Raw genomic sequence first — 25,304 nt, forward strand, 5'->3', positions numbered from 1 at the left:
GGTCATACGTCACAATAGGCACAGAACAATGAATTCCAGAATGAGAACACAGCTGAGTATAGACACTACGCCCAAATCCCTTTTCATTTGTATTTCCAAATTACAGAATAACCTGTCCCTACTCTACTTCTAAAGTGGCATCCCTTCCTAATTTCCCAGCAGGATTTCCCGAAAGGTGTTAGCACATGTTGACTTCCTAAGAAGTGTACTCATGTTAAATGGGTCAAGTAGCGTAAAGCCACAGATCTCGTTCTAAGATGCTCAACTTCCTCAGTCAAAAGCAGAAGTCCTGCAAATCTGTCCTTGTGCCTAATACAAAAAGACAAAGTTAAATCCCCTAATGGGTCAAATGGTACATTATTTTGTGAACACCTTCTTTGAGTAACTTTCCACAAAGTCCAATTGATTTCACAGCCTTGTCTATCGACCTTGGTTTTTAAGTTTCACCAGGCACGGAAGGTGTCCTCCCTTCCCTCTGACCGAGCTCTTCAAAGGCATTCCGTTCTTCCCATGTATCTTCTTACATCTAAAATGACAAGGTCAAATTCCTGCACCTGCAGTAGGGGTGGAAAGAAAACTTTCTACACACATACAATTTAATTAGCTCCTGACCTAAGAGCAAACTAGGAGAAATTGAACCGTTAAGAAAAACGAAAGTTAGGCCTATAATTCTGGCTAACCTAAGAACGGCCTTTATATGAATCTTATAACAGTGAATAAATTTGATTTACCTATTAGTTATTATATACGTGCACAATAACATGTTTTCTCTAAATTAATCAATCCTGTATAATCATCAAAATTTCATTCTACAGATTCTTACATGAGGATATATGAACTTTATTTTACTATGCACCAAGTCCAACAAAACATTGAGTACATATGAGTGCAATTAGTACATGAATATAATGCACCCCTTACAAATTTTAGAGCATCTAGCGCTCTATCAACACCTTCACTTAGAACCCCCTCTTTCCCTACTGCATTCCAGCTTGTAGTTTAATCAGACCAGGCTTTGAAATGAAGCGGAGTCATTCCAGAGAACGTTCGGCAGATGTCCACAGTAAAATCACCTGCCCATCTGTCCGATCGTATCACTCTCTGACTTCTACCCTTGCTTTAGCAGGATGAGGAGCTCAGCTCAGCTACCAAACCTATGATCCCTGTGTTCACAACTACTCTCTCCTTGACAACAAACCAGAAAGCCACTTAAAACAGAAACATTCAGTAGCAACAAATCCACTGCCATTCCGAGTCCACACACTGACCTACGTCACAACACCGCCTGGCTGGAAGCCGGAAGATCACTGCCATCAGCTCATGCCTACATGGGGGACCAAGTCACATGTGGAGGGTCAACATGCAAGTCTTTTTTAGAAGTCCAATCAATGCACTTGTAACACCAACAAATTCATAAGGGTCTCAGGAAGGGGGTTCTGCAGATTGAAATATGTTTTTAGTGTGGAGAAAAATAAATGAAAACTCAATTGCATGCATTGTTGGCATTTCCAAACAACTGTACACAACCCACCAGCAGCCGTACATGGAAAAGGACGTACTCCTGCAGATACTTCTGGAAGACAGACACGGTTGGTGCACTCTTGCAAATATTTCTTAATTCCTGCTGTTTGAGAATGTACACCTTTAAGAGCAGATCTGCAAATATGTCTGAGAATCCACCCGTCTGACTCTGATGAGATTCCGCGGAATTCTAAAAGCACTCTAGCTGGAAATTCTTGGGAGTACACACTTGCTTAATCACTATCCACTATTGTCACTCTTCTGTACCTTAAATTGATTTTGACAGTCCGTGTACACAATGTATGTTATTTTTGAATGAACTCAATTCAGATAAATACATAGTACAACCATTTGATCTTAGGCCCTATTTTGATTCAATGCTAGGTCCTAGACTTGTGTGTGTCAGAGGGCGTTCTTTGCAGACAGCATTAACAGCATTGTTAAATTACCCGCGCTCTACCCAACAGAACCAATCTTTGTTTAACCATTAATTACCCAGGTTCTGAGGGGCACAGGGTTACCCCTTTTTCTTTAATAATTGCATGAGGTACACCAGCGGATATCTGTGAATGAGAACATTTGACTCAAATGAATAGTCCGTACTTTCCCTGTGGAGAAACGGCTTCCCTTAAACGCTCATCAGTTTTGGGGGTGTTTCTTCCCTGGTCCCCCATGCAGATGCGCGTTTTCTGTCACTCTTATGTGGATTAGGTGTAAAAGCATATTCAGGATGGGTTAGGAAAACAACCTGTATAAATAGTATTTTCCTAGAAAGAGAAAGAGTTAGAAAGTGGGTTATTAGTAGCGGTAAATATGCATCTACCACTGGAAAAAGGCCACTAACAGTCTAGGGTTCAGAAAAGGTCTCAGTAAATTATTACCATGCTCAACTCTGGGTAGCTTAGCTGTGAGCCAGCAGGCTTAACTTTAGAGGAAGGTGTGAAAAGCATTTAAATTCACCAATTCAGTAAATAATTAGGACACAACACACAATAAAAATCCGACACCAATTTATAAAAATAGGAAATATGTTTATCTTTATAATGACACCAAAACAACAAATATCCAATGTAAGGAACCAAAGATATGAATTTCTAAAGATGTAGCCCTATTCAGCACTTAGAAAACTATGGCGCCACCTTGGGATATCTGGTCACTCTTGATTGGGACAAAGTCAAAGTTTCAGGCCAACCATGATGCTGCCCTGCTCGGATACCCCTTGCAGTAGGCTCGGTCGAGATTTTAACTTCTGACTTAGAAACTTTTCTGGAGCCTTTTCTGCCGGGGTCCCTTGATGCTCTCCACCAGTCCGGGTTCAGTGAGGGTTGGATATTAGGGAGCTCCCAGTCAAACTCTGGAAGTTGAACCACTGGTGCTTTTGAGCGGGATGAACCTGCAGGCCAGGACGGCTCGTAGGTGAAGGTGGGTGACTTGGTTCTCTTGGTTGAGTCGGTCCCCTTATGGAGATTTTTTCCAAAGTTGCTCCAAACATCTTGAACTTTTTCTGAAGTTCATCTTGAGGAGCCAAAGCGTTCAAAACACAGTAAAAGGGTCTGGAATCTCCAAGATGGTCCTTAAAAGATTGGGACCACAATTCCCACAATGCACCTAGACAAAACCCTTACAAATTCAATGGGCACCCTCTAGAAAGGGGTTTCTTGGTGGTGATCCATGTGAGCTTTGTTAACCTGTAGTTTACAGGGAGTCAACTCGTTACTCCTCTTGAAGCAAGGTACATCCAGAGTGCTATAGTTCTAGATAATGCAGCAGGCTCAGCCTCGTCAGAATGCAGGGCATTATGGTGCAAATCAAGTTTCCAGCTTGGCGATTCTTCTTTTTTTAGTTTCAAGCAGCAGATCTGAGAGGCTCTTCTCCTCACACATATTTATTCAGTGTGATCTGGGGTCAGGGAGAAGAGCACTCCTGTCCAATGAGGTGCAGGGAAAAACCCCAGAGCATGACAACTTCCTACAAAGTGTGGCATAATTTTCAATCAGAAAGCGCTATTTCTCCAAAATTTTGTTTTGGTTGAAATCTCAGCATAGGAGCAAGACCTAGTTAAGCCAACCTCCAGTATGGATATTTCCATAGCTCTTCTTTCTCCACCATCTGCAAATTCCTGCGTTAAGCCTGCCATCTGGATGGCAGAGGGGCTGTGGGGTAGTTGGGCCTGGATTTCCTTGCCTGTCCTAACCCCATTTGAATCTCCATGCTTTATGACCCCTTGCCCCTGCTATGGCATTCCTGCACTGGTTTCTCTCTGGGTGAACCACATATCACTTTATCAAAGCCGCCTGGCTAATCCGGTTAACTCTGACCAATCAGGGGAGACCACAGGAATGCTGAATTTTGGCTTACAGACGAGAAAGTCTTATAACTTTTTTTAGGTATATTTTAGGATAAAGTCAACAATAGCATAATGTTGGATTTATCAATACCATTTTCCTAAGTCCTTGAGTGATACTTTTTGTTAATTCCTAGCGGTAGTTATGCATTAATAAACTATTGCCATGTTAACCTGTGTGGCTGGGGATCTACAATGGAGAAAAGCACCAGGACCTATAAAGCATCTTTTATAAGAACCTTGCTTATAGCTACATGACACCCCATCCCTGGGACACTTTAAAGGCCCTGAATATGCAAAAACACCATAGATCCTCATCCCACAGTGCTCCTAGCACAAAAGTCGATTTTTGGAAAGCACCTTACTACAATGGGGAAAGTGAAATTTGCAACTGCTCTATCCCCAGGGCATATAAATCCCCTTTTATGAGGACTCTCCTTATAAGTACATGACCTCTCACACTTGAGTGATAATGGAGATATACGTGAGGAGCACTCCGAATCTAATACTTAACTAAAACTGCATTAATCAACTCGTGCTGTGACTGATAAGGGCTGTCACTCCTTGAATACACTGCAGTTAAGACTAGCCAAAGAGCTAGTCCAGTCACGCACTGTTCACTTGGTGCTATCCCACACCTTTAACAATATTCAAACTAAACCAAAAGTTTTCAATTACTTAGCATTCATTTAATTTTCATGATCACATCAATCAAAAATTCATGTTTTAAATCACATATTTTGAATTAATGCCAATACATTTTATAAACACTGCTTGTTCATAAAGTCATTTATCGTAATATTTTTCAATCATTTCAATCAACATTACAACATAACACATCTTTGTTGCGTGCCCGATGCATTTCGGTACCCAGGTGGTACCTTCCTCAGGGGAACTCTAAAATGAAAAAAATTAATGAAAGTATAATTGTTGTATTTGCCCATGGGTGCTGGTGTTGTATCTAAGTGTAATTTATGTAATCATACCTGTAGTCAAGACAATTGATGTGCTGTGTAAACCATCTGCAAAGAAGAGAAACCTAAGTGAAAAACCTAATACTGTATACTATACTCCTTCTAATGAACGGCCACTACTCGTCATGAATGTATCAATAGTCTCTTACCAGATGGTTCACGATTGCGCCAATAGTTTATGCTGTGAACAAAAGTAGACAATCAATGTCTTGTAAACAAGTGAGACCAACTGGACTTACAATAACGAACTATGTATGAGAAGTAAAGATATCTAACCAGAGATACCATATTTCATACCTGCTATGCTGATTGTTAAGAATCGACCTGAAAAACGGTAAAAACGGTGAAAAACAATGTCAACTGCCGAAGTTGTACACAATTAGCTTAAATGTACTTGGTCACTGATAGATACACATACCTGCTGTATGTTCTCTGCGCCCCCTCGAGCCACATTAAGAGGAAGGGACTGGACGAAATTACTCACAGACCTATGGGTGGATTCCCTCTCTACCACCCCTCGACAGACTGGGGGTGACGTAGACACACTCTACACCCATTACGCCAATTGGCTACAGACCACCTTAGACACAATCGTACCCCAAAAACCCCTCAAAGAGAAAATAAAGTCCAAAAAATCACTGTGGTTCACTCCAGAGTTAAAAGAGTTAAAACAAATCTGCCGGAAACATGAGAGAACTTGGAGACACACTCTCAAGGAACAGGACAGAAGTAGCCATCGAGAGGCAATTAAAAAATATAAAGCTAAGATTATATTGGCACAAGCTCTATTCTACGAGGAAAAAATTACAACATCTGCCAATTATCCGAGGGAACTATTTCGGATAGCGAAATCCTTAATCAGTACCCCCTCAACTCCGCAGGACCCCCGTGAAGCCCAGACTCGCTGTGACAATCAGGCAGAGTACTTCTATCAAAAAATTCAAGCCATCTCCTCATCATTTGACCAGGTCAGTCAACACCTAGTGGGAACAGATACCGTTCCTCCAACTACGGTCTGCCAACTAGCTGAATTCCCATTACTCGAAGAAGACTCGCTTAACTCCCTTATGCTGAAAGTCACAGCAGGCTCCCCGTCAGACCCTGCTCCTCCACGACATCTCTTGAAAATCACGGATACCATCAGACCAGTAATTTTAAATATCATAAATATGTCAATCACCACAGGGAGAGTTCCAGAAATCTGGAAATGTGCACAAGTTAGGGCTCTGTTAAAAAAAAAAAACAACCTTGACCCTGGTAAAATGACTAATTACCGCCCTATCTCACTCCTTCCTTGGGTAGCTAAACTGCTTGAGAAACATATTAACACCAGTCTTATGTTTTACCTGGAAGCCAACCACCTGCTCCATGATTCTCAAGCCGGCTTTCGCCCAAAATTGGGGACAGAGGCGGCACTACTGACTGTCACAGAATTAGCCCGCAGGCACATGGATCAAGGCGGCACCACAGCAATTATGCTGTTAGACTTAAGTGCCGCCTTTGATACCGTGAATAGTAGCATCCCTATCTCCCAATTAAAACAGCTCGGAGTGACGGGAAGTTGCATCTTATGGCTACAGTCTTTTTTGGAAAACCAAACTTTCCAGGTGGTGGAGGGTGACATTCATTCCAAAACTTGGCCTCTTAATCAAGGTGTGCCTCAGGGCTCCTCCCTGAGCCCCACGCTTGTCAACGTTTATATGCAACCATTGGCGGAGGCCGTTCACCCTTATGGTTTTGAAATCGTGACCTACGCTGATGACACTCAGCTCGTGCTGGCCCTGAAACAGCCAGGTCACACCCGTAGAACTTGAACAGTTGCCTAGTAGCAGTCACAGAATGGATGGCCTCTTCTCATTTAAAACTTAATGGGGACAAAACTGAACTGATGTTCCTGGGGAACACAGCTGACCCCAGATCAACTCTACATTGGCCACTCTGTATGGGCCCCCCCAGAACCAATAAAGCAAATTAAAAGCTTGGGCATGTGGCTGGATAATACTCTTACTTTTAACCAGCAAGCTACAATACTCTCTGCCACCTGCTTCGGGCTGATGCATATGCTGCGGAAAATTCTACTACTTCTCCCTTTTCAGGCCCGCAGGATAATGGTCCAGGCCATCATCCTGTCCCGTCTCGATTATGCGAATGCCCTATATCTGGGTGCACCGATCAGCACACTCAAAAAGCTGCAAGTCACCCAGAACGCAGCAGCACGTCTACTGCTAGGCCTGCCTTGTAGTCACTCGGGCACTGCTGCCCTGAGAAATTTACACTTGTTGCCCATCCAAGCCGGAGTAAAATTCAAGGCGATGTGCATAATGCATAAGGCCATGTGGAAAAACGCCCCCACAATGATCTGTTCCTTAGCCACACCTTACTATCCTCAAAGATCATTGCGTTCAAGCACGGCCTTTTTGGCAACAACACGCAAAATCAAACGGGCCAGGTGGGGCGGACGCTCCTTCTCCCTGAATGCGGCTGTGACTTGGAACTCTTTACCTTCCACGCTCCGGAATAAGTCCAATCTTTTAAAATTCCACAAAACCCTTAAAACCTTTCTTTTTTCCAAATAAATCAGTAGACTCCCAGAAGTAAGCAATTATAGCGCTACGAGGCCTTCGGGTAGTAATGCGCTTTATAAAACCCATTTTCATTTCATTTCTTTCACCAGTGTAAGTCTCCCGACTAAATACTCTCAATATGCTTCAAAACAATGACCTCTATGCGCTCAAATCCGTACCTTAATTTTCAATTTTTCAGCCTCTGCAACTATCGCCGGGATTCATCGAGATAAGCTGTCTTCCGCCTTCCGATCGATACCGGTTATAAGTCACTGCCATGACTACAATGACCAACAGACTACTCCCGAACCGTGTTGTTTACTAGACGCCTCCATGGACACCATGCTATAGTAATCCTGAGCCAGTAAAGGCTCTATGCTAACTATACCGAGTCTAATTGAAAACATGTTCTCAATGAGTCTAAATGATATTCCTTTCCTTACTGAAATGATGTGCTCCACTGAGCAATAATCTCCAAAAACAAATACGTAATGAATGATATTAATGCGCAATGGCAAAATGATGTTTAAATGTCGGCCTGATCTAAGGACCAGGAGTACATTCAAATAAATATACAAAAACGACCCGTGAAAACTGACCGCGGTCTGATTAGTAAAATTGAGTCAAAAGAGAGAAATCTTTTTGAAGTGCCTGTAAGCAGCATATAAACATGAAGTGCTATATTGTGAACTCCCTTATGTTTGTGGAGTTTCAAACTATGTCAGTGATTTGTTTCCAATGGTCATACCATAAGCTGTTGTGTAATGCCTTACAGATAAACTTCATTTTTTACAAACTTTTTACTGCATGTGTGATACATTAAAAAGGCCAATAACTTTAAGATATTTCAAATTGTTGTTACAATTGAACGCTACATTATAAAAGCATGACTGAGAAATATTCACTGTCTATAATTCATCCTATTGAACATGATTATAAATAACATGATAAATCATATCTATCGTTGAGCCCTATCGGGGACATTGTTTTGAACGTTTTGATCCAATATAATTCTCTCTGGAGTAATTTCTGTCGATTATCAGTTCCTTGTCGAGGTATGACTTTCTCTATGATGTTAAAACGTAACTGGGAAATTGAGTGTTTCAAGTCCTTCCAATGTACTGCTAGTGGTGATGCCAACCACTGGTTCCTAATTTTGCTTTTATGTTCTGTGATTCTGATTTTCAACTTTTGTTCCGTTTTGCCCACGTACATCATGCCACATGGACATTTAATGCTGTATACCACATTCTGAGTGTTGCAGTCGCTCGTGTGTCTTAATTTTACTGGTCTGCCAGTTGTTGGATGAGTAAATGTATTGCCAGTAATTACATTATTGCAATAGATGCAATTCTGGCACCGAACTGTGCCTTTGTGTATAGTCTCATTGCTAACAATGTTGGGCCGTTTCAATAGCTCCTTCAAATTCTTGCCTCTTGTGTATGCATGTATTGGTTCCTCCTGAAATAAACCTTTAAAATCAGGTTCGGTAGATAATAATTCCCATCTCTGGTTGATTATTTTCTTAATTGCCTTGGACTGAGTGGTGTACTTGGACACGAAAACCATCTTATTGCTAGTAGTCCTAGCTTTAGTTTGTAGGAGATCCTGTTTGTCGATATTCATGACTCAATCCTTGCTTTGTGTCAATACCTCTTGTGGTTATCCTCTGTCTTTGTATTGAAGCAAATGATCCTCAATTTTCATCAAACAAGTTTGGGGTTCTGAACAAATCCGCTTTATGCGTATTAGTTGTGAGAAAGGTAAATTCCTAATTAGGCTCCTCAGGTGAAAACTTGTGTAGGCCAATGCATTATTTCCATCCGTTGGTTTTGAGAACAGTTCAGTCTGGAAGCCCATGTCAGTTTTGCTAACCCTTACATCCAAAAAATCCATTACTCGGTTGTCAATTTTATATGTGAATTGTATTCTTGGATTCACTGTATTGAGATCTTTTATCATTTGTTCCAACTCTCCTTTGGACTCCTTCCAAACTAGAAATATATCATCGATAAAACGACAATGCATCCTGATTTTTGTCCAAGGATCTATGGTCATCAAGTGCTCCGCCTCAAATTGAGCCATAAATATATTTGCATATGCGGGTGCCCCCGAAAAGCCCATGCATGTCCCCGTTAGTTGAGCATAGTGATGATTGTTCCACATGAAATAACTGTTTTGTAAACAAAACTTAAGCAGTTGCAGTATCAAGATCTTGTCTGTCTGCAAATCATCCATCTGCAGTAATGCCCATTCCACTGATTATCTGCCAGCTGTATGGGGAATAGAGGTATACAGTGCTACCACGTCAATGGTGCACAAAATCCAATTTTCCTGGAAATCTTGAGTCAAGTCTGAAAGTTTATTAAGAAAATCCGTCGTGTGCTTAATGTACGAGGTCCAACCTTGTACAAATTGTTGTAAAAAGTAATCCAAATATCGCGCGAGGAGGTCAAATACTGACCCACCCCCGAGACTATTGGTCTAAATGGAGGATCAATCGGATTTCTGTGAACCTTCTGGATCATGTAAAGCTTTGGACATCTAGGATGCGGTGTGGTGAGATGTGCGCGAGTATTATCATCTATCCAACCTCGATCAGTTGCTTCTTGTAATCGATCACTTAGCATCTGTTGTATTTGTTGAGTGGGTTCCAACTCTAGTGGGAGATATGTGTTTACATCCAAGACATGTTCGTCAACCTTCTTTCTGTAGTAATAAGTATCCATAACCACTATCACTCCCCCTTTGTCCGCGGGGTGTATTGTAAGTTCCTGGTTGTTTGCTAAATTTTGTAAAGTATGGAGCTCGGTCTTGGTGAGATTTTGTTGTTTTCTTTTCTTAAAATCCAATGCTTCTATATCCTTTTTCACCATAATTTCAAACGTGTCTATCATTTTGTGCGACACTGGTGGTTGGTATGTGCTTTTTGGTTTAAATTGCCCTCCTTGTTCTTGTGTACCTTGGGGAGTAGAGTCAACTACATTGGTGAAGAAGTGATGCAATTGCAAAGTTCTCATAAATCGATAAAGAGCGCCTCCGTCTAGGTTTCATTAGCTTTTGTGGTTGGTACGAATGTCAATCCTTTGTTAAGGACTTTCAGTTGATGATGCGAGAACTCTGTAGATGAAATATTTATTATTAGACCACTGTCTTTCCGCTTCGCAATGACTTGCCTGCCTTTTCCTCTCCTGGTCGGGCGGTTTCTCCTGATGCTCCTGGCTGTTGCGTTGGTTGTAGCCCTTTGTCTGTACCTGGGATAAAAAAGCAACACTACTGCTGGTTGGTTCTGCTTCTGCTGATCCAGTGGCTTTTCCACTGGCAAAATGCAGCTCTCTAAGACACAACAGAACGTTAAGCATTATAGGGGAAAAAGGAAGCCTACCAAGGGTCATATTTCTTCTCCTTCTCCGCTCCATTTTTGGAGCTTAAACTGTAGATCGCTTCCGAAGAATAAATAAAACATCTTCGATTTCATAACTGAGGAATCCCCTGACGCTCTGTTCCTGACCGAGACCTGGATACATGCCAGCTCGGGTCCGGACATTGCTGCAGCTATTCCTTCCAACTATGTTGTGCTGCATCAGGATAGACCCTCAGGTAAAGGTGGTGGAATCACAATCATTTTTAAATCTATCTACCAATGTAAACTGGAATTATTACATCTTCCAGGTAGTGAGGCTGCATTGTTCAAACTTATGATTAATCCTCGACTGACTCTCTCCGGCCTGCTAATTTATCGGCCGCCCGGAAATGCTGCTTCATGGATTACTTCACTTATTGATTGTCTATCAGCAACACTACTAAAATCGAATAATTTCACCATTCTCGGTGACTTAAACATCCACTTAGACGATGTGAATAATCCCCTTAATAAATCTTTTCTCTCCGATCTTGAGGTTTTTAACCTTAAACTCTGTAATTCCGGAGCTACTCATCTTGCTGGTCATCTCTTGGATCCAATCATTTCTACTCTTTCATTTGACTGCACTTACCCGGCGCGTCCGCTCGTCTGGTCTGATCATTATGCGATACATTTTGTGCTACCACCTGGTCTATACTCGGCCAGTGTCTATGTGGAGGAAATCAAATCATCCTATCGCTGGGACAGGCTTGATGTAGCCGCTTTTAATCTACGTCTGACTGAGACAATTCCATCCTTTATCAACATTGAGCAGAATTTGAATGCTCCCATTTCTGGTTGGTTGTCAGATGCAGTGTCGGCTCTCGTTCCTCGCTCTAGCAGTAAATGTAAATCCTTGCGCCCACCAGCACCTTGGTACTCGGATGAGCTGAAAATCCTACGTGCCAAATGTAAAGCCCTGGAGAGGAAGTGGAGGATGTCTTACTCCGCTTCTTCTAAAGTGATTTACAAAGAAGAATTAAAATTCTATCACGCAAACTGCAAACGTGCCAAGGCCTCTTACATCGGCTCTACAATCACTTCAATGCAGAATTGTCCTCGGACTCTCTTTGCCACTGTTAAGAAACTTACAGGAGCTGATACCACTCCCGCGCTGCCGGCTTTAGATGGCAAACAATGTAATGCCATTGCAGACTTCTTTATATCCAAGGTTGAGGGCATTTATCAATCCTTGGCCTCCCTTCCACCACCAATTGATCTCTCTCAACCTGGCTCTTTCTGCAATGCTTCCGGCTCCCCCACTGAGTTCATTCACTCCTGGATACCATTTGATGATTCCTCCTTCCTGTCTTGCTTAAAAAGCATCAGGTCAGGCTCCCCGCGGGACCCTGCCTCCATGAAGATACTGAAACAACTTGACCTTTAACCACGGAGATTCCTAATGAGGCTACTTAACATCTCTCTCACTGAACCTCGGGTGGAAAAGGACTGGAAACATGCCATGGTTGTTCCCCTGCTTAAAAAATCTGGTGCTGACATCACAAATCTTGCCAACTTCAGGCCTATATCCCTGCTGCCGGCCTGTTCCAAAATACTGGAACGCCATGTCAACACCCAGCACAATGAGTTTGTTGAAAACGTGGGATATCTTCATCCATCCCAATCAGGCTTTCGCGCTAATTATTCCACCGAATCCGCACTCCTTGGGGTGACTGAGCGACTCCGACACGGTATCGATAGCGGTGAGACCTTTGCGCTTATTCTTCTTGATTTAAGCGCTGCTTTCGATACCGTGTCCCATTCCATCCTATTGGAGTCTCTCTGCTCCCTTGGTGTTGTTGGACCAGCGCTTGCCTGGGTGGCCTCATTTCTTAATGAGCGCACCTTTCAGGTTTTCTCAAACAAAGCTGAATCTGCGACTTACTCCTCTGCTTACGGCGTCCCTCAAGGGTCTATATTGAGCCCTCTGTAGTTCAATATTTACATCAGACCACTTGCTTCTATCGTAGAGGACGCCGGTTTGTCAATATACTCATATGCAGACGACACGCAGATTGTGTTTTCTTTGTCTAGCAGCAGGGCTCAGGACACCTATGCCCTTAAAACCGGCCTTTCTCGTGTTGCAGCTTGGATGCAAGCCCATCTGCTGAAGCTCAACGGAGACAAGACTGAGGTGATCGTACTAGGCAAACATAAAGATCTGTGGGGCTCTAGACACTGGCCCAGTGATATGGGTCCGCTGCCTACTCCCGTGCCTGTTGCCCGTAACCTCAGTGTCCTGATCGACGATAAACTCTCGATGAGGCAGCAGGCAACTAAGGTCGCTGCAATCTGTTTCAACACTCTACGCTGGTTGCAGAAGATCATATGGATGTTGCCTGAGTCCACTCGAAGAACTGTCGTACAGGCCCTTGTGATGTCTCGCATCGACTATGGCAATGTGCTTTATCTTGGAGCAGATAAAGCCACAATCAATAAACTCCAGGTTGTACAGAACTCTGCCGCTCGCCTGTTGCGTAATGTTTCACGGAGAACGTCCACAATGCAAGCTCTGCGCGACCTACACTGGTTAAAAATCTCTGATCGCGTGGTCTTCAAAACTTTGTGCTTTCTATTGAAGATTCATCAAGGTTCTGCCCCCATCTACCTGCTCAATCTTGCACAGCCTTATCAGCCTGGCCGCTTCCTTAGGTCATCCAACAATGGCAATCTCGTGATTCCAAGAATCCAACTGGCAAAAATGGGAGGCCGTTCATTCGCATATCTAGGACCTAAGATGTGGAATGCTCTTCCGTTGGCGCTAAAACAGAAACTAGTCTTCTGGCTTGCCGCAAAAAATTGAAGACTTTTCTGTTCTAAGTTCTCCTGTTTCTGTTTTTCCTTTTCTCTCAGCAATTGCTTGTTTTCTTCTTCAGTCTGTCCCTGGCGCCTGGAAACCCACCTCGGGTAGCTGTGCGCAATACAAGTTCAATAAATAAATAAATACTATCGCAGCTTGTGTGACCAAATGGACTGGTCCCCTGCTTAGTGAGGTTTCTTTATCCGTGACCAGACTTTCCTCAGAAGAGTGAGCGGTTGTTGTAGTTTTCGTAGGGTCAAACCTTCTCCGTGTTTAAATATCCACCCACGTATACACCTCATTTAGTTTGTAGTCAATTGTGTCACGTTTATATTTTCGTAGTTTACCACTACTGCAGTTCTTTGCTGTATTTCTCCAACTTCTGGTTTAAGCCTTCACGATTAATTTGCCACGTGTTGATTTCCATCCTGGTTTCCAATTGAGTTTTCAAATTGTTAATCTCTTCTTCTAACTCCCGAATAGTTTTGGACAATTCTTCTATTATTAGTAGGATGAGATCCAATGAGCATTTATTTAAAATACTGTACCCCTTATCCATGAATTTTGCATTCAAATTGAAATGGATCAGCATTGGTTTGATAGCTAGTCTCAAGCCTCTAGGGATCCTCTTTGCTTTGTAATATTGCGCGAGAGTTGACGCGTGCATTTTCTGATTCAATTGACGTCGAGTCAGGTATTCTAATTGCTTAAGTTGTTGACTGATTGAGCCTCCATGGGCATCCATTGTGCGGACCTCCTGGATTAATGAATATATTTAATCGGCTTGATCAGATGTGTATGCCATTGTTGTGGCTCTATTGTCCGTAATTCCTGTTATTTGATCGAACTGCATTTTGTTTGCTGGGTGCTTCCCCACTAGGTTGACAGTTGGATAAGTGATAATTGGGATGTACGTGAGGAGCACTCCGAATCTAATACTTAACTAAAACTGCATTAATTAACTGGTGCTGTGACTGATAAGGGTTGTCACTTCTTGAATACACTGCAGTTAAGACTAGCCAAAGAGCTAGTCCAGTCACGCACTGTTCACTTGGTGCTATCCCACACCTTTAACAATATTCAAACTGAACCAAAAGTTTATTAGATAAGTTGCACTTAGATACAACACCAGCACCCATGGGCATATAAAACAATTATACTTTCATTTATTTTTTTCATTTTAGAGTGGCCCCTGAGGAAGGTACCACCTGGGTACCGAAATGCATCGTGCACGCAAAAAAGATGTGTTATGTTGTAATGTTGATTGAAATGATTGAAAAATATTACGATAATTGACTTTATGAACAAGCAGTGTTTATAAAATGTATTGGCATTAATTCAAAATATGTGATTTAAAACATGAATTTTTGGTTGATGTGATCATGAAAATGAAATGAATGTTAAGTAATTGAAAAATGTTGGTTTAGTTTGAAAATTGTTAAAGGTGTGGGATAGCACCAAGTGAACAGTGCGTGACTGGACTAGCTCTTTGGCTAGTCTTAACTGCACTCTCACACTTGAGACATAGTGTGCCCTCATGCATGTGGGTAAATGTAAATGTAAATTGATACTTGTATAGCGCACTACTCACCCGCAAGGGTCTCAAGGCGCTTGTACGAATACCGCTGTGGAACCCATCCTGGTTTTCCCTGTGAGGCTTCCACTCCTGGGTATCCCCAAGGTGGAGGCCAGGCATCCTTAGCCTTGTGGGGGCCATTGTGGAGATTACGCAAGCTATTGCCCAGAGTTGTAGAGTGGGACTCCATGATTGAAATAGGCACTGAGGCGAGAATTATCAAGTCCGTGGAATTTTAGAGCCCGAGACCCGCCGAGGCGAGGAATTGAACCCTGGTCCCGGGCTAGACCTCTGCATCAGGGTCTGCCACTCTAATCATTGAGCCACACTTCTCCATCTGAATTCTCTGTGTTTTCAACATAGCCCTGGCCCTCGGTAGGCAGAGCACAGGAGCAGTCAGAGTCAGTTACCACTAGTACCAGTCAGACAAAATATGGGTCTGACTGCACAGGGCACACAGGATGACTTTGCAACAGACGCTAAATAGGGAGCAATGGAAGCAAAAGTAAGGACGAGAGAAAATAGATGTGCATATAGAACCAAGCGAGCTTCTGAGTGTTCAACATATACATGTGGGGACTCACCGAAGCATGCAGAAACACAGTTTTGGAATCAAATTTGTTCTTCATCAAAATTCTAAATTGCAGGTGGAATTTCCTTGTGAACAACCCATAGTTATGAGAGCAAAATCCCACCAATGCTGATTACGTGAATCAAGAACACATTCTGCTGTTGTCATATCTGCAGTCATTTGTACACCTACACTGAACAAAGGTCCACAAAAGGTTTAGTGATTTGGTTGCATCATTTGCTGTTTACCAAATGGACTAGTGGTTATATTGTTCATCCTTCACATCCTGTTTGCCCGCTTTTTATTTGTGTTTAGGAAAATTAAAGCCCTCCTGCAGCTCAATGTCCTGCCGGAAGAAGGAGGCATGCAAGCTCATCAAGGACAGCCCAGTGTGTGTCCCACAGTCAGTAGCTGTATGCTGGGGGTGGGGAGACCCACATTACCACACATTCGACGGCCTCAACTACGACTTCCAGGGCAACTGCACTTACACCTTCGCCAAGACCTGTGGTACGGACAACACCCTGCCAGTATTCAACATTGAGGTGAAGAACGAGAACCTAGGCAACAGCAAAGTATCCTATGTCAGCTTTGTAACAATCGAAGTCTACAACTACACCATTTCCCTGATCAAATTTGAATACGGTCAAGTCAGGGTAAGGAGAATGAAGCTGATTTCTTTATTTATCCAAGAGTTTTAAAAGCGCTCTACAGTAGTATTTAATCATTTCAGTGTACTAGAGATGTTAACTGTGAATAGTTTGTGACAGCAAGAGAAGTTAGAGTCCATCAGGGAGGCTCTGTTCAAAACACATATGTGTACATTGGAGTCTGAAGGTTGTTTGTAGTCTTCATCTGATACCTTAATCCAAGAGAATGTATTAATTGAGACTGAGACAGCAAGACAACCACTATATGCCTGTTTCCTATGTACTGATCCGAGTGAGGGGGCTGGGGATAGTCGAAATGCAACAAACTTGGAGCATCGCGCAAAATAGTTATTATAAAGTAGACACAAATTCATTGTTTTCATCAATTATGTCATAACAATTACTACAATCCTAGGTATAAAAATACACAAGTTCAATACAAGTGACAAATTACATTCCATGTCCCTAAAACTATTCAGTAAAATCAATCACATCTTAGTATAAGATATCGCAGTATGGCGCTCTTTGTAACTTTGTCTAGTACAGGAAACATAGCAAACAATAAAGCTATGCGTGGGTTCCGACTATCTGACGTCAAATAAATTACAAAGTGGTTGTGCCTTTCTAAGGTTAAAAACGTATTGCATGTACAAAAAATTAATGTAGCATTAGCAATATGTACATATCCATTCTAGAGATTTCAAAGGAAAAACAAAGGACCATTAAACTAAACAATTTTCCCATATACTTAGAATAGCTTAAACCCTTTGATGCATCTGACTCAAAGTTACTAAACAATGTGACAAAACACTTATGGGCATATGCATCAAAAATCGGTATAACAAGTCCTTATAAGCGAAAAATAAGGATTCGCTAAAAGGGACATGCAAACCGCGATGCATCAAGAGAATCGGTAAAAAATACTGATTCTGTAAAAATCGGTAAATGATTCCGAAACCACGGCGGTGAGACACCAAAATAAAGAATTGCAAATACCGAATTAGCAAATACCGAATCGGTATTTGCGAATTCGATATTAGCGAAATCGCAAAAATTCCTGGCGCATTGGAAGCAGGCTGATGACATCCCAACCAGGAAGTAGCACAGCCCATGCTTCATTCAGTGCCCTGAAAAGCTCAGAGGAGGAGGCAGAGAACAGGAGCAGAGGAGTAACACAGTGCCAGCACAAACCAGAAACTGGTAGCAGTATGGAGAAGGATGCACCCCAGGCCAAGGACACGCCCAGGAAGAGAAAGCAAAAGTTTCAGATAAAGAACTGGAAATACTGATTGAGGGTGTCAGCAGCAACCATGACAGGCTGTTTGGCAAGCTGTCCCTGAAGGTGCCTGAGGCAGAGAAAAGGAAGATGTGGCTACGCATTAAGGACAAGGTCAATGCTGTAGGAGTCACCCACCGCAGCATTGACAATTTAAAAAAGAGGTGTTATGACCTCAAGAAAAGGGCAAAGGAGAGGATTGCGGAAAGGGTCAAGGATGCAGCTGGCACAGGTGGTGGGACCTCGAATGTGACACCAAACACAGACCTCGAGGACCTCGTCGGTGCTACCATCGAACCTGAAGCTGTTGTGGGGGTCACCCAATTGGACACCTCTGGTGCTGCGGAAGGAGGACAAGGTAAGATGCATGCCAGTGCAGATATGCAGCGTGTTGTCAACCCCTGCCCATCCCCCCAGCCCAAACACAGTGCACATGTAGCTGTGCCTAAAGCATATCCCCTCACCAGAGTGTTGCATTATGGGAGAAGTAGTCAAGAGTGCATGTCTGACCCCTGAGGTGAATTAAATGAAAACAGCAGCACAGGGCCAAATGTCAGTCCAAATATGTCCTTTATGTAGACAAAAGTATGCAAATCTGATATGTCATGACAGAATTATAGCAATGCATTGTTTCACACACAGATGCATCACCCCTTGAATCAAATGACAGCAGCGGCCTCCTCATCTCTGAAACACCAGTGGTGACCGATGCTGAGACCCCGCAGGGAGTGAACCCACGACATCCCCTTCACCACCGCCACAACCATCACCACCAACACCACTACCACCGCGGACAAGGCCACCACCACCACCGCGGACAAGTACACCACCACCACCACCACTAGCGCGGACAACTACACAAAGCCGCAGGGCAAATATCCCCTCCCTGCAGGAGATGGAGACAGAGCAGAGGCCAGCAGCCATAATTGTCCAATGGCAGACAGTCGTCACTTCAACCGCCCAAACAGCAGCACGTGTGCGAGTCAGACAGCGGGCCAGGCCCCTGGGTAGGGCTGCAGCGAGATCAGAGGATCCAACAGATGCGTACGGAGTTGTTGAGACATGAATGCTGTAGGTCCAGCGCCTGCAGGGGAGACACATGGGTGCTATTAATATCAACATATCTAAATTGTCCAACAAAATTGGCACCATGACTGACGCTGTGCGTGAGCTGACCACAGCCGTTGCTGAGGGCAACAATGACATGAAACAGTACCTGCAGGAACTAACATGTGCTGTCATTGCAGGCCAACAGAGCGAGCTCCGGAGGCATCGTCAGAACATGCTCCGTACAAATGCCTCCATTAGGGCCATCACTAAGCTGTGCAACAGCACAGCTGTGCTCTCCCGCAGATCTGTGTCCCTGCAGGTTGACTTGGGGCATTATTGTGGAGATGTGGCAAGGTCCCTAGAAAGAGTGACCACTGCAGTGGAGCATCTACAGTCTGGGACTGTCAGTGTCAGCAGTTTGGGAGGGGAGGAGGGGAGTGAGGCTTTTTAAGTGTGAGCAGCATCTCAATGCCGGAGGCCAGCAAGAGGAGGCGCAGTGCATGTAGCTCCACAGCCATGTCGATGTGGAGGAGTCACGAGACAGGAGGCTTGGGGTACATGGCAAACACAAATAGCCATGTTCCATTGGCTCCCTGGCCATGGTGACGTAACCATGGACCAACTATACTGCCACATGCAACACCCGTGATGACAACGGACAGTTTTCCTTTACATATTATTACACTGCATCATGTTTGTGTTTCATTTATCTGCACCAGTCAGGTGTTCGTGGGCATTAAACCCTTGCAAACCAGATCATGTTGTCATGGCTCTTCCTTACCTGTCTCAGAAGAGATGCCGTTTGATGTATGTCCGCCTCCTTTGGCCTTCTGCTGTGTTAGGCACGTGTCCCTGTTGGTGTTGGGGAGGGGGGGGTTGCTGTGCACGTAAGTCGTCCTCACCTTCCATCTCTATGGGTATCCCCCTTCTTGTGGCGATGTTGTGCAGCATGGCACAGACCGCTATGATCTGGCAACGCCTGTCTTGTGTAGTATTCGGAAGCGACTCTTGAGGATGCAGAAGGTACGCTCCACCACATTCCTTGTGCTGATGTGTGCTGTGTTGTAGCGCTGCTCTTGAGGTGTTGCTGGGTTGAGGTAGGGAGTGAGTAGATACTCACGCAAGGCGTAAGCGCTGTCACATGCGGGGTGGGAAGAAAATGGTCAGCAGCATGAATGCAATTATACATGTGAGGATGGAGTAAACGATGAGGCATCAATATGTACCTAGTAGGTGTCCCTCTCCGAATTCAAAGTTGATCAGACGCCAGTGGATGCCACTGTGACGGACAATGTATGCGTTGTGTGTGCTTCCTGGCAATTGGGCTACGAGGTCAGTTATGATGTGCTTGCCATTGCACACGACCTGCACGTTGATTGAATGATATGACTTCCGGTTGCGGAAGGTGTATTCGTTGGCTGAGGGAGGACAGATGGGGACATGCGTGCAGTCAACACATCCTATCATATGGGGAAATTGTGCCACCTGGTAGAACTCCCGTTTGGTGCGGTTCAACTGCTGGGGGGTTGTGGGGAAGGTGATGTGGCGATGTATCAATGTCAGCATGGCATCTAGGAATTTGTGGAAGATGCGTGATAGTGCTCTTTGCGACACGCCTCCGGCTTCTGCTATTACCCCCTGGAAGCTTCCAGACGCCAGCAGGTGCAGGCTGCATAGGACCTGGACATAGGCTGGTATGGCGTTGGTCCTATGGGTCTGGTGCTGCAGTAGTCGTTCCAGATCTGCAATGAGCCGCATGATCATGGCCCGGTTCAGTCTGTACTTGTCGTAGACCTGTTCCTCTGTCTGGCTCAGCAATGTGATGCGCACCCTGAAGACCCTGTCCTGGATCATCCTCCTGCGCTGTGCATGAGCGTTGATTCTCCTCCTCCTAGCAAGCACGTAGGGGGCAGCCATTTTGGTAGACATACAGGGTTTCCAGGGGCATATTTAAAGGGTTACTGATTGTCAGCACCTGTGGAAATTTTTTTTTGTCTTCCCTCCAATAACTTTACCTCCAGTTTGAGATTCCCCTTATTTTGCTTATGCAAAATAGTGATTTTGGGCATTTTCGGTATTTGCGAATTTTGATGCATTTCGTTGTGATTCTTTATTAGCGATTCAGTATTTCCGGAGTCTGCTTTCGTTTTCGTTATTACCGAATGGCTTATTTGCGATTCGGTAATTTACCTAGGGGATTTTTTAGCGATTCTTTATTTTTTACGGATCTGGGGTTGATGCATTGCATTTTCAGGTTTTGCGTTCGGTATTAGCCTGTTTTACCGATCCGCTATTTTACCGGGAGGTATTTTGCTTGATGCATCTGCCAGTTAGAGGGGATATGCATACTGCTTTACTCCATAGGAAGTTAAGCGTAGAAGCAGTTGACTCTTATGGCAGACTATACCTCAACCATTTACATTCCAGATCTGTTACACTCCTGTAATTTATTCATCTCTCTAACAGTTGAGGGTGAGCAAATTAGTTATGGCTATACTGTTATTGGTGGTACTGGTCAGTGAGGCGAAAGTGAGGGGCATATGTATCAAAAAAGCGATTAGCTATTCTCAAAATGCGTTTTTTATCAAATCGCATTTTGAGAATCTCCAATCGCGATGTAAATAAAAAGTCGCAAATATTTTGTGATTTCTCAGAATATACTGCGAATCCTGTTTTTGCGATTCCTTATTTGCGAAATTCACAAATAAAAGATCACAAATTTAGGGAATCTGCAATTCAGGTGCAGCTTGATGACATCACACCCAGGAAGTAGGGGTGACATGCTGCACCTGCACCTGGCTGATGAGAGGTGTTACCTCGAAACCGGTCCGGTCCTCGGATGCTTGATTCCGGTCTGGGAAAGATATGGCTGTTGTAGTTCGGACTGGACTGTTCCCATGGGGCACAGGGTCAGAGCTGATTTGCATAAAGCCATTATCTGACCCAGGGTGGTGTGGAGTGCAGAAAACGATGGATTTAGGCCCAGATCCTTGAACTGGGGTGAATGTAAGACATTGATCTACATTCTGTCCATCAATTGTTTTTTGTAATTTGCACCTGCACCTGAGGCAGAGTCATGGGCTGTGAGGAGAGGCAGAGAAGTGAGCACAGCATTTCCAAACCGCTCCAATGGATTCACAGGACAAAGAGAAGGACAAGGAGGGGGCAGTGAGAAAAAGAAAGCACAAGGTCAGCGAGAGGGAGCAGGAGGTGCTGATCGAGGAGATGGTGTGCAGCCATGAACTACTATTTGGCAAAAAGACGCTGTGTGTACCGGCGTCCAGAAAGAGGAATATCTGGCTGGATATACAGGAGAAGGTCGAGGAGCAAAGGAAGATATGGTACAACATGCGCTAAAGGTCCAAGGAGAAGGTGGCAGCCAGGCTGGCGGAGGCCAAGAAGACAGGGGGTGAAACATCAACTTCAACCAACTCAACACCCCATGAGGAGTTGGTGGAGTCCACCCTCCTGCCTGAGAGCGTCAGTGGTGTGGCTGACATAGACAGGTCCGACCCTGCAACCACTATCCAAGGTAAGATGCATGCCAAATGCAGCCGCACACACACCCATCCCATTCACACAGTCAGGAATGCACCAAACACAAACTACTTATGCCACTCAGGTCCACTTTTTCCAGCACACAATGCATCAATGGAGACGCAGTCAGATGCATAACAGTGGGGCAATGAGACACAGCAATGTTAAAGCAGTAAGTGTATTCCTGTAAAGGGCAAAAGCGATAGATAGCAGTTCGCCAATACAAATTGAGAAAACTTTATTGAGTGAGAAATGCATACAATGTCACAAAATCAACATTTCCCTTTCCATCCACAGCACAACCTAGGACACAGGATGATAGCCCAGGAGCTGAGGAGGTGGAACATATGGATGAGCAGGCAGGGCAGGGGGACTCTGGCGATACCACCGAGAGCCCAACTGTCCCAGAGAGAAAGGGCACCATTGTGGCACCACTGCCAGCTATCGAGGTCGACACACAGTCCACAGGGGAGGATGATGCTCAGGCAGAGTCAGGGCAGCATGTGACACAGGTGCCGGAACAGCACACACCCCAACATAGAGAGCAAGGAGCCGTGAGACGCAGGCTAAGGGTGAGCATCAGGTTTGCCACAGATGAAGAGGCCACAGTGTTTGCTGGACTGGAGGGCAACATGCTGCAGATACAGCGCCTGCAACAAAAGTCAATGCGTTCCATCCACCGGCAGCTGTTCACAGTCAACAAAAGCCTATGTTACATGGGGAGGGCATCATGGACATGGCAGGTGCTATCTGTGAACTGTTTGCCACATTAAAGAGGGTCCAGGCATCCAGGCGCAGGGTGAGCCAACATGCCAACAGCCATCTGAACATCTACACCAAGGCTGTGAACCCCCTGTGCACTGCCACTAGCCAGCTGACACTACGCACCGTCAGCAAGTGGAGATGTCCCACTGCTGCCAGGATGTGGCGAAAGACCTGGTGAAGTTCACCACTGCAGACAGCAAACACATGTGGCATAACACCCCTGGACTCAGGGGAGAGTGAGGAGGTGTCCAGCAGGAGGGGCATCACTCCACCAGTGCCCGATCCAAGAAAGCGCAGTGGGAGACAGGGGGCAACACCTTTGGACTCAAGGGAGGGAAGTCAGCACCCAGAGCGGCGGCAGCAGTCCGTCCCAGGAGGAGATGAACCGGCAACACTGAGTCAAGCAAATGGGTGAGGCAACCCATTCCAACAGGACTCCAGACTTGCATGCATACCTGCATTATGGACCTAACATGTGCGACGTATAGTGACACTCATTGAGTCTTTCAGACTGTGTGATGGAATATTATCCTGCAGATAAGGGCTTGAATAAACACAGACCTGCTACAAAATATCTTTTGCATCATATCATTATTACTCACCTAGAAGTAGTTCTCTGTGATCTCATCCCATCTCTGTCATCCGGCAGCTGCCCCAACTCCAACTGCTGGTCTGCCAGGTGTACCTGGGCGTATCAGGCAGTTCTATTGGGATGCCTTTTTTCATAGCTATGTTGTGGAGTATTGCACAGGTAGCCACAATCTTGCAGCAGGTCTCAGGGCTGCATTCGAGTGGAACTCCACTTTTATGCAGGCAGTGGAATCGGCTCTTCAGGATCCCAAATGTCCGTTGTATTACACAGCGTGTAGATTTGTGTGCACGCTTGTATCTCCTCACCCTTGCATTGGCTGGATTTAGGTATGGTGTCAGGATGAAGTCCTGCACTGCATATGCACTGTCACCTGCAGGAATTGAAACAAGAGGCGAGTCAATGCCCCACACCCCAATGATGTACTGTATGTTTGGATGTTTGACATGCATTTACATAGCAGGTAGCCCTCACTAAACCTGCCAGCATTGAGACGTCTTTATATCCCACTATGTCTAAAGATGAAAGAGTCGTAAGTTCTGTCTGGGTATTTAGCTACAATATCATTGATGTTATGTTTGGCATTGCAGATGATGACCTGTATGTTTTGGGAATTATATGATTTATGGTTTCTAAATACATATTCATTAGTTGATGGGGGTATGAGGGCTACATGGGTCCCATCTATGCAACCAATTACGGGGAGAATTGTGCAATCTGATAGAAGTTCAGTTTTGTTTGCTGTAATGCCTGTTGTGTGCTGGGGAATTGTATGTGATGTTGTAGCCGCTGTACCATTGCATCTAGGAATGCATGGAAGAAGGGAGACAGGCAACTCTGTGAGACCCCACCTGCCTCTGCTATCACCCCTTGAAAACTCCCCGAGACCAGTAGGTGCAGTGAGCACAGGACCTGTACATGGGTTGGAATTGTTTTGGTCCTGTGTGTTGAGTGTTCCAGATGGGGTTTCAGCTCCGCTATCACGGTCTAAAATGATCTTTGCGTCCAGCCTGTACTTCTCATGGATCCCCTCCTCAGTCTGCTGGAACAGAGTGATGCGCACTGTAAAGATCTGTTCCTTTCGCCTCCTCCTCTGTGCTGCTGTCCAAATTCACAACCTCCTGGTTATCACAAATAGAGCTGCCATTGTGGAAGCCCCTGTTGCATTGTGGGCTTGTTTATATAGCTTGCACCTGGTTACCACCTGCATTGACTTGGTGGTAAAATTGGTGTGAAAATTTGAGAATTTTTCATACATTGCTTCGCAAATTCTCAAACTGCGATTTCTCTATGTGTGATTTTCGCACGCTGCGTATCGTAGACTGCAAATTTGCAGAGAATTTGCATGCTTCGAGCCTTGAAAAATAAGAAATCGCTAAAATTTCGATTTGAAAATGTGTCATACATTGTGTTTGTCTATTTGGCGATCGCAAACACTTTTTTTGCGATTTGCAGTGTTTGCAATCACAAAATAGTTTCATACATATGCCCCTTAGAGTGGTTAAAACAGACGTTTAACAGACTTTGTTCAAAGACACGCTGAAATGTACAAAACGTTAATACGAGATATAAAGCGTAGATTGAAGGGGCAGACCCTTATGATGAGGATAGCATTCTATTTAGCTTTGAGATCTAGCAATACCTTATCAATTTGTCTCTTTATTAATTATTCAGTGAGATGCAG

The 25,304-nt window shown here is 44.3% G+C and overlaps 1 protein-coding gene across 1 annotated transcript in view; it reads left to right on the forward strand.

Annotated features, from left to right (window-relative positions):
• Positions 1-25,304, forward strand: part of LOC147701270 (IgGFc-binding protein-like) — a 1,577,064-nt gene that overhangs the window by 1,096,316 nt on the left and 455,444 nt on the right. The window contains exon 13 of the mRNA XM_086930001.1: positions 16,165-16,409. Coding sequence (XP_086786127.1) covers positions 16,165-16,409 — 245 coding nt within the window. The remainder of the gene's footprint in view (positions 1-16,164; positions 16,410-25,304) is intronic.

Source organism: Lissotriton vulgaris, chromosome 7 (genome assembly GCF_964263255.1).
Source record: "Lissotriton vulgaris chromosome 7, aLisVul1.2, whole genome shotgun sequence".
In the NCBI taxonomy this organism is placed as follows: domain Eukaryota; kingdom Metazoa; phylum Chordata; class Amphibia; order Caudata; family Salamandridae; genus Lissotriton; species Lissotriton vulgaris.